Source organism: Gadus morhua, chromosome 21, assembly GCF_902167405.1.
Source record: "Gadus morhua chromosome 21, gadMor3.0, whole genome shotgun sequence".
Classification (NCBI taxonomy): Eukaryota; Metazoa; Chordata; class Actinopteri; order Gadiformes; family Gadidae; genus Gadus; species Gadus morhua.
In genome coordinates this window covers 19,090,204-19,100,557 of record NC_044068.1, presented here as the reverse complement: position 1 = coordinate 19,100,557, position 10,354 = coordinate 19,090,204, and the positions used below count along the sequence as shown (strand labels likewise).

The following is a 10,354-nucleotide window of genomic DNA, read 5'->3' as shown; positions in this document are numbered from 1 at the left end:
TCAGTTCTCTCCTGGTGCATTTCTGCCTCCGACGAAGACACCACAACCTCCACTGGTTTCTTCACATCTCCACTCATCTAGAAGATATCTTGCATGCTGTTGATTAATGATTGAATGATTGAACGTTAGTAACGATGACAAGACGGGATATCAATATTTCTGCCTACGGTATTGTGTTTGGTTGACGTTGCTATGGATACGGGTCCTGACCTGTAGGTCGTTTAAAGGGCCAGTGAACAAGAAAACCACTTTTTGTCTAGTTTTAAACGTGATAATTTCTCTTATATGATGGTCAACAGAGTTATCGATAACATTTGATCAGTTCTAACCCTAACCCTAACCCTGTAATAACTGGGGTACTCAATATCAGCTGAGCAAAAAAAGTAACAATGTCCCTTCGTCCTGTTTCCAGAAAATGAATCTGGCCAAAATAAAATGTTGAATTAAAGATTAAACTCCATAAAGTATAATCCCTTTCCATATTGCAACAAGCGTTTAATTTCTTAACCCATGTACCTTTATGAGAAGTTTTTCCGGGGGTCTAATAACATTAAGTTAACATGGGGTTCACACAGCAGTGGATTGGACAGCTCCCTCAAAGTCTGGAGAACAACCCATTTCTGACGTGCATACATACACAAGCTTGCTTATCTGCTGTGCACACGAGTAGACATTCCCTCAAGTGCCCTGAAGGCATTGGATCTAATGGGCATTTAAAAAAATCATAATCCATAACAGCTGCAGTTGCTGTTCAATGGCGAGACCACTACAGGCTTATACCAGGTATGTCTACAAATCTATTGATTCTATTAAGACAGGTTATTCATGAAAGGATGTTGATGCCTGATGAAGATCACTATAGCGATCGAAACGTTGCCTGTTAATAAATCCACTTCTGGAGCATTAAAACAGTGTGCAGACCCTCCTTTCTCTTATTTAAGACAGGTATCATAAAGTCTTATATTATATTTAAAAAATATACAATGAATTTTGATCAAACTTCTCTCAGTTGTTAAAGCTTATTTTTCTTCCTGCACCTGTCGTAGCATATATATATATATATATATATATATATATATATATATATATATATATATATATATATATATATATATATATATATATATATATTATTTTATTTCTTTAATCATTCTTACCTGTGGCTTTTGGATTATGCAATACACGAGGGTACTCAGCGACTAATAATATATAATTCAGTAAAGAATGCAGCAAAGGTTGGTTGTTTTTCTTATTGTTTAGGTTTTGCGGTCACTTGAACATGGATAGACAGAAGTGAGACCAAAAAGGAATAATACATTCTACTCTAATGTCTGATTCTCATTAATGCTCCACAGCGCGCACATTATAATAGCATTAACCCCTTTTCTTTTAATCTCAAAATACATTTAGACATTTATTATTGACCTTTGGTGTGTTCGAGGGGAAACTGAAAGAGCTTGTGTGGGTGGGAAGTTCTTTCTATGTTGATGAAGCATGTTGAACACCATTCAGAGGGAGGGCGTAGTGGCTGTATCTCCCCGTGGCGCTGCTCCCAGGGACGCTGCTGGCTGCTTTTGATAAGAGAGGGAGGTGTGGGGATCCTGACACGTGCCTTATCTCCTGGGCCTTTAATGTCTTCTGTGCACGTTTCCTAATGCTGCAGTATTCATTTAGGAGACTGTTAATTCTTTCTCATTTGTCTGTTGTCTTTGCTTACATTAGTAAAAAGGTGCCGTTAAGATCTCAAAGTGCTGTAAATCAAATAATAGAAGTACACAGATAGCATGTTAAAATGAACACCCACCAGAACTAACTAGCAGTGTTTTTTACTAAATTGTCGATCTAATTTATAATTTGATGTATCACACTTTTATGTAAAGCTTTTCATCTATTGTGGTATATCTCTCTCTTGGAATTGCGCCGATATTTCAACAACAACGATCAAACACTTTACGCTTTACATGTTCCCATACATAATTTCATTGTCATTCCTCAAGTAAATTCCACAGCAACGTACACAATGGAGCATTGGAGCTGTTCCCTGACAAATAAAGGGCGTTATTTCGCTGATTATTTAAACCTAAAAAGTATAAGAGACAAGGCCTATCGTGTGTCATTCCCACAATAGCAGCAAACATGTGTTTTTAAAAAAGATGATAAGAAACAGACAAATGGATTATTCAATCAAACCTTGAACAGTTGTTTTGATTGGGAGAATTATAGGGAATTGATAGACATTCATACGTAAACATTCGGTTTTTCGTACCAAATACAAATAGGCATTCAACTAAATTGATTCAATGGGTAAGACGCAAACACTGCAGGAATTTTAGATTCTGGATTTTGATTGGATTTTGATTGAAACATGGTGATACTGTCAAGCCCTAACACAGATCAAAGTCCCAACACATAACTTGAAACAAACAATTAGACAATTGTTTGTTTCAAACAAACAAGATGTGTGCGTAAATGTGTGTTTGTTTGTGTTTGTATGTGTGCGTGTGTGCGCGTGTGTGCGTGTGTATGTGTGTGTGTGTGTGTGTGTGTGCGTGCATATGTGAGTATATTTGTGCATTTGTGCATTTGATGTGTGTGTGCATATGTGAGTGTGTTTGTGCATTTGTATGGGTGTGCGCCTGGGCATATATAAAGGCCAATGTACACAAGCTCTGATATCGCTCCTTCTCCGGAAAGGAATTCATTGTGAACCGCTTGATCACTCCCTTGTGGCACTTCTGTTCCACCCGGTGGACGAGCACTGATTGATGTGGGCACGAGTGTTTGTGTGTGTGTGTGTGTGTGTGTGTGTGTGTGTGCGTGCATGTGAGGGTTCAGAGTTAACGAAGACGTTAATCTGAGTCTCAGACAGCCGTGAATAGGTGAGGAGGGGGAGGAGAAGGAGGGGCAGGGGGAGGAGAAGGAGGATCTAGGGCAGGCAGTACATCTCATGTCGTGTCTGCCGCCCACCCTTCACCCCCCCAGGTGTAGAGCCCGCTGTGGGGGGGCGTCGGTGCATGAGATTGCAACCGCAAAATGGATGACGGGATCAAACCTTTTATAGCCCGCATTGGGTGACCCATGCACAAGCGCATCAATGCACACATCTTTCATCCCGATTCAGTATATTCTATGCTGTTATTTTTGTTAATTTCACAGCTTCACTCTTTGTCATTAAGAAGGTGGCACTTTTACTCTCCCTCTCTTTTTCCCTGGCTCTTCTGATACTCTGCTCACAATGAGTCACTGACAGCTTAACTGCCCTGGACCAATGCGGTCACAGAGACAGTCCTACGTTTAAAAGCAGACCAGATTAGTCCGAAGCAAACCTATTCCAACCCCCGTCCAGAGCATTACTCCTTGCAGGTCGACGGCCCAGGAGTGTTGCTCGTATATCTCCCACCATTATCCCTTCATCCCTCTTGAGTCTTGTTGTTACTGTTGAACTTCCTTGTCCAGACTTTCCATTGGCTCCTACACCTGCTACAGCTCAACTGCTTTCCTCCCCAGATCTCTGTGTGATTAGTGAAGGAGGGCACGGGCCGTAGGATCACCATGGACTCCGACCAAAAGGACAACTCGGCTCCCGGGGCCGGGAAGGAGGAAGGAGCTGCGGCGGAGGGGACCTCGGGGGGGTTCGAGGTGACGGAGGGCCGCCTGGAGCAGCTGATGAAGAGCATGGAGGTCCTGCTGTCGGAGGTGGAGCAGCTGCGCGCCGGCTGCAGCCACCAGGCGGCGGAGCTGATCACCACGACCACGGATCTCCTACGGCAGCAGGAGGACATAAAGGAGAGCTATGCCGGGCTGGGCCGCGACATGCAGGAGGTGGTGGACACCATGGATGAGCTGCTGAGCACCAAGAGCGCCATCGACGACAGGGAGAGGCAGGCCAAGAAGCTGAACCGGCAGCTCTGAGGGTGGGGTTAGGTGGTGAGGCTCGAAGACAAGAGGTGGTGATCTCTCTCTCTCTCTCTCTCTCTCTCTCTCTCTCTCTCTCTCTCTCTCTCTCTCTCTCTCTCTCTCTCTCTCTCTGCCCTCTCTATACAACAGTCGGTGGGGGGTTTGTGGACTACGGAGAACTTTGATGAGAAGTGGAGAACATTATAGGCTTGGCTGATCCTAAATAAGAGTAGCATATTGCATGATATATGACATTTTTTTAACTGATTATCATACCAACGGTATGTGTGTGCATGTGTGTGTGAGTGTGTGTGTGTGTGTGTGTGTGTGTGTGTGTGTGTGTGTGTGTGTGTGTGTGTGTGTGTGTGTGTGTGTGTGTGTGTGTGTGTGTGTGTGTGTGTGTGTGTGTGTGTGGGCACACATGTATGTCAATGTGCTAATGTGTGTGTGCACTCATGTATTTGTGTGCGTGCATCTGTGATTCTCGTGTCATCCTCCCAATATGTCCCCTACTGGGTGAACAGTAGAAGCACTATTTCAACAGGACATCCATCAGCCTACCCCACCACTGGGGAGGACGTGGGCGACTTTGTGCCCCACATCAACAGATCGCTTCTCCTTTCTTCCCTGATGTTAGGCCTTGCTTTCATCCGTGCATCATATGGCATAGAGTCAAAAATGTCCGCCACAGACCCCTCCGGAGACACAGCTCCACACAGCGCCAGTGCTATGATAGGCCAGTGTGTGTTTCGTGGTTTCGGCTGCAAAACTAGGACATTCTATGGTTCAGCAGCCCAAGCCACCGTCACGGCCGCCTGGGATCCTATATGTTTTTATGTGTGTCGCCGCTTCGTAGTTTCTGCTTTTATTGCTGCTTCAGAATGAGTGGTAGCAACTACTGAAATCAACTATTAAATATCTGATTCAAACCCAAGATTTGCATTTGCATTTATATTAAAACGGGAAAAAAACATGGGAAAAGATATATAGTATACACCATTTGTTTTGTACATTATAATAGCTTTTTTTTGCTTTTATAAAATAATCTAAAAAGAAGTGTGAGCTCATTAAAAAGACTTGGAAAAAATTAGAACATAGTGTACATTGGAACATTTGAAACCTGACACCTGGGGGGCGGGGGGCTGTAGTATTGGATAGTTTGGAGGTGTTGAAGAAACAGAGAGCTGAGTGTCAGTACAGCCACCTCCTCTTCTAGGATCCACTCCCATCTGGACTGCTGTCTGCAGGACAGATTCCCTGTCCGACGGTAGGAACGCACTCCATCTTCTTACAGAATCAATACTTATTTTTACTTATATGAGAATATTAATGATTTGAATATGCTATACCTGAATTGACATGCTAACATGAGCCTCTCTAACAGTAGTCCTTCAGAGGCGGTTTTTGGACATGGACATCCTTCTGGTCTTGGTTCTTCAGCTGCTGGCTGTGCCTGTATTTTCTGTAAGGTTGACTTTGTACGGCTTTCAATTATTTTTACTTGTAAAACTTAGCAAAGTATCAAAGATAAATATAAAAAAGAATAACCTGACAGATCTGAACGAGTACATACGGTACCACCATTGATATTCAAGTTATGCAATGTTTAACCACCACATCTATTTTGGTGGGTCTCCTGTGGTTTTGTGGTTTGTGGTTTTGACCTCGGTCTCCCTGAGAGCTACATTGTTTGTTCCATAGGCTGTTCTTGTACTTATTTTAGTGCTTGATGTGATGTTTTAGCAAACGAATCCCAGCCATGACATCTGGGGGGATTATGGCACCTATGGGCCATGCAGTCGAACCTGTGGGACAGGAATCTCTGTAAGAACCAGGAAGTGCATCACCCAAAGGTAGGACAGGGGAGATATAATAAACCATAGACAAATCTGTAAGAATGTATGATAGAGAAACGAAGACAAACAATATATGTTAAGTATAATAAATAATAAAATGTTAAATACAGATTTTGTTATTACACTAATCCAATATTGCTTCTTCTCTCCTGCAGGACGGATGGAGGTCATAATTGTGTGGGATCATCCAAGTCATACCGCATCTGTAACTCACAGGTAGTTTCCAATTATCTCTCTCTCCTACTCTTTGTCTTTCTCCAACCTCTAGCTCAATCTCCCTCCTCTCAATGGAACAAACCTTCTATCCTTTGACCATGCAGGAATGTCCTATAGGATCCAGGGACTACCGAGAAGAACAGTGCGCAGAGTTTGACAGACTGGCATTCCAGGGAAAAAGTCACTCATGGGTGCCTTACCATGGAGGTAAAGGTTATGTTTTTTTTTAAAATTTCACTCTAGAGCTAAGGCCACAACCATCATGGAAAGCTGTGAATAATTAAAGGCACTACTAATACTAGTATTTAATACTAATTTAAATTCCCTGTCTGAAACTCTGGACAGAATGTACCGAAACAAGTATTATAAAATCACTTCAACAACTTCAACAACAAGTTTAATCTATGAGAGCATTTTTTACCAATCTCTCTCTATTCTGTAGCTTCCAATGTGTGCGAGCTGCACTGTGTCCCCAAAGGAGGAAACGTCTCCTACAGACAGAGGGCCGCCGTGGTAGACGGGACCCCCTGCCGTGAGGGACGCCGTGGCATCTGTGTGGATGGGGCATGCAGGGTAGGATCTTCACAGCAATCAACTTCTGAACATGAAATTTGGTTTTAAGATAGGCTTTAACATGGAATAAGGGTGTCTACATGTAGGTACTTTCTTCAACACCTCGTCTCATAATTCACACAATTGTGCCAATTCACACTTTAGATTCGTCAAATGTTGTTATGGATTTAAACTGGACATTCCAGGCAACAGCCCACGTGTTAAATATGTATGTATTTGTTGTTTGTTTTTGATCTGTGTTTTTATTTGGTTTATTTTTCATTGAATACAATTTCCATCTAGTGTTAAGTTTCTAATCCATGACTTATCCGCGTATCTTCATGTTCCTAGAGAGCCATACTGAAAAAGCATTTCCCTTTCCTCCACAGCCACTGATCCACGGAGAGTTCCTGGGCTTGGACCAAGACGTGCAGCAGCCCGTTGCCTCCTCGGCGCGGGCCCCTGTGGCTCCTCATCTAAGGGACACGCAAATCTACGCCTACACCACCGGCGTGTACGGGGCATGCTCAGTCAGCTGCGACGGAGGCATGCAGTACCGCAGCGTGCAATGCATGCTCCAGGACCCGGTGTACCCGCGCACGGTGGACGAGACCGACTGCATTGCCCGAGTACCATCAGTGCTCGGTGACATGTGGAGAAGGCCAGCAGACCAGGGACGTCTACTGCGCGGGTCCTTCTGGGGAGCACCTGGCCGACCACGCTTGTAGTGGCCTGCAGCGCCCTCCGGCCTTCAGGCCCTGCCACAGGTCCCGGTGCCCCCTCCACATCACCTGGCATGTTGGTGACTTTGGCCTGGTATGTACATTGTGCTATCTGGATCTCCCCCCCCCCCCATCAGTTTGGCTTTATTTACAATGATTGACGGGTTGTGGTTGGACGCTCTCTGCAGTGCACCAGGAGCTGTGGTGGGGGCGTCAGAGACAGGCGGACGGGGTGCTATGATACAGACCTCAACCCCTATCCAGAGCACAGGTGTGGATCCACCGGAAGTCCTGTCGCCATGGAGTCATGCAACACGCAGCCCTGCCCAGAAGCCCAGAGTATGTATCCTATCCCCTGGTCGCTGTATTGTGTTGTGTGTGTGTGTATTTCTATGGATATAACCTTGTATATTATTTCCAGGGGTCCCAAGTATGCAGGGCACAATAGCCAATGAAAGCCCTTCAAGAGGACTGGTGCCTTACATCCCAGGAGAGCAGTTGGGTATGCCAGACCATGTGTTTCTATCTAATCTTCTTGGCACGTTCAAACATGCCAATGTTTAACAAGTTCTTTAACAACATGCATCTCGATCGCTGGCAGATATGCATGATAAAAAAGTAGCCTTAGGGGAATGTGCAAAATGAAAATAGGTCTACGCCTCTGATTTTAATTACTGTATTCTCAGGTGATATAATAAGCAACTATAGTTTCCAGGTTATCATTTTCTTCTTTTCCGTGTTTAAATCTTTCACTGGCAGACACGGAGTTCCCCGCTGTTTTATGTACTACCTCACTACCAGGGGCAATACTTTGATCGTAAAAATAAACATACCTTCTGCTGTATAAAAAATGCTAATTAGAAAACGTATATTTTTAACAAGGAAGCCGTAGGCAAGTAGCTCTCCATGTTTTTTATTTTTTCAATGTTGTGTTCACACATTAGCTCCAAGACCACGTGAGAGCATCACTGTGGTCGGATCCCCCTGTCAGCAGTCACGATATGGCTGCTGTGCGGACGGACACACTACTGCCACTGGCCTTAGGAATAGGGGATGCCCCGGTGGTGACTGCGTTCGCACCAGGTATACTTGCTGCTCTGCATCTTTCTTGACATCTGCAAAATTTATGCCAGAATTTACAGGCAGCTCATATTTAAAAAAACAAACAAAAACAATATGGAGATTAAATCGACCTGCAACTTCTGCAACGTTGATTGCATGCAATGATATGCAACAAAGAATCTCTCTTGCCTCCTAAGGTACGGCTGTTGTATAGATGGGATAACTGCTGCTCAAGGGTTTGGAAGGGCAGGATGCCCTGAGTACCGGACCTCGGTGGTAAGAATATACATTTTATGTGCTCTCTTGTTGGGTTTCAAGGATTTTCACTACCCAAACATCATATAAACAAACCACTTAGCTAACCGCTATTATTGTTTTTTTATTGTGATCTGGTCAATCAGCCGCCATCTCCCTCTGCTATTCCATCAACTGGAGATATCTGCTCCCTGCCCAGGGAGGAGGGTCCCTGTGACACCTGGATGGTTCGCTTCTACTATGACTCCGGTGTGGGGAAATGCACAGATTTCTGGTATGGAAGTTGCCAGGGCAATACCAATAACTTTGCCTCACTGGAAGCCTGTCAGAGAAAGTGTGGGAAACCATCGCTAAGGGCGATCCCGCATGCAGGCCCCACCTCTCGGAGAGCTATGAGAACAAGGAAGTGAACTCTCTGAAGGGCTGAAGGGAAGTGAAACCCTGATGCCCAAATACATCACAGATGATGATGTATAAGGATGATGTGTTACTTTGATAAGGCATGTTTGTACCAATCATCATAACCATTGTCTTGTGGAAATTGCATTAAACGGAAAAAGACAAATTTTCACGTTGAGCACACGAATTCGTGACTCGTTTATTTCTTTAGAAAAACATGAAGTCAAAATGCGCTGCAAGTAGAAATAATCCCGCATGGGGCTCTACGTCATGAGGCGTTCCTAACATTTAAAGGGACAGCGATCCCTGAACAACCAAGACAGTAAATGATATGCTTACAACAGTGTATAGAACAACACTTAACAACATAGGTGAATTATGATATGTTACACTCACTACACACGTCCCCCCAGAATTCACCAACAGAAGAAAACAAAAACAAAACATCGTGGAGGCGGGCGTATTAACCGGCCACAACGGCTGTGTCATACAGGAAGTCGAGGAGCCACAACTGCGGCAGGTGTTCCGCCATGACACGGATGTGGGGCATGGAGTGTGGGAGTCCCGGGGTGGGAGGGGAGCAGGGGGCGGGGGCAGAGCTGGAGGTTGTCCACGTCGTGGGGGCTGGGCCAATTCAATGGGCCTGGCCATGTCCAAGGGAGCTGGCTTGAGGCGGTCAATGGAGATTCGCTCCGGTTTTCACCCCATGTCCACCACAAAATGTTTGTCCCCCATCTCCAAAACCCAAAACGGGCCCTCGTAGGGCGGGCGTAGCGGTCCACTGTGGGCGTTGTGGCGAATGAAAACGTAGTCAGCCCTCCGAAGCCAAGTGGGGATGTGCGACTGAGGAAGGCCGTGACGGGAAGGGGGGACAGGTGCGAAAAGCCTCGCATTGTCCAGTAGCTTGGACCGGAAATGTAGGAAAGATGACGTTGCTGGCGGGCGGACCACGGCTCAGCCACCTTGGCCATGGCGAAAGTCAGCGGCTTGTGGTCGACAAAAGCGGTGAAGTGTGACCTTCCAACAGAGAACAAAAGTGTCTGATGGCAGGTAGAGACCAAGCAGCTCCCGGTCGAAAGTCCGCAACTGGGGAACAACTGACGGCTGAAGAAGGAAAGTGGCTGCCAGGCCCCGCCCACCCACTGCTCATAGACGGCACCGAAGGCGTAGTCCGAGGCGTCCGAGGTGATGGCGATGGAGGTTGTCGGAGAAGGATGTGCCAGCATGGTGGTGTTCGCCAGGGCTGCCTTAGTGGCAACAAAAGCCTTGTCCCTGCTCTCAGTCCAGTCCACAGCATGCTTGGGCTTACCTTGCAAAGCCTCATACAAGGGCCGCATGAGCTGGGCGGCTCAAGGGATGAAACGGTGGTAAAATTCACCATGCCGAGGAACTCCT

At 45.5% G+C, this 10,354-nt stretch overlaps 2 protein-coding genes across 3 annotated transcripts in view; one reads left to right on the top strand and one right to left on the bottom strand.

Moving 5' to 3' along the window:
* The window catches only part of drc1 (dynein regulatory complex subunit 1 homolog (Chlamydomonas)), a 9,395-nt gene extending 7,965 nt beyond the window's left edge, over positions 1 to 1,430 (bottom strand). Inside the window, exons 1-2 of one of the 2 annotated variants that reach the window (XM_030344569.1) lie at positions 1,158 to 1,430; positions 1 to 96 (exon numbers count right to left, since the gene is read on the bottom strand). The exon at positions 1 to 96 is cut by the window's left edge and continues 45 nt beyond it. In XM_030344569.1, coding sequence (XP_030200429.1) covers positions 1 to 77 — 77 coding nt within the window. In that variant the 5' untranslated portion in view covers positions 78 to 96; positions 1,158 to 1,430. Of the gene's footprint in view, positions 97 to 516; positions 601 to 1,157 lie in introns of those variants that run through there. The other variant, XM_030344568.1, reaches the window with a different exon arrangement.
* Positions 1,431 to 4,295: 2,865 nt separating this feature from the next.
* On the top strand, positions 4,296 to 8,987 carry paplnb (papilin b, proteoglycan-like sulfated glycoprotein). Its single transcript, XM_030346170.1, has 9 exons — positions 4,296 to 5,164; positions 5,282 to 5,361; positions 5,641 to 5,750; positions 5,909 to 5,969; positions 6,074 to 6,176; positions 6,412 to 6,542; positions 6,911 to 7,150; positions 7,432 to 7,514; positions 8,933 to 8,987. Exons 2-9 carry the CDS (start codon positions 5,308 to 5,310, stop codon positions 8,985 to 8,987), a joined length of 837 nt encoding a protein of 278 aa, XP_030202030.1. The 5' UTR covers positions 4,296 to 5,164; positions 5,282 to 5,307.
* Positions 8,988 to 10,354: the final 1,367 nt, after the last annotated feature.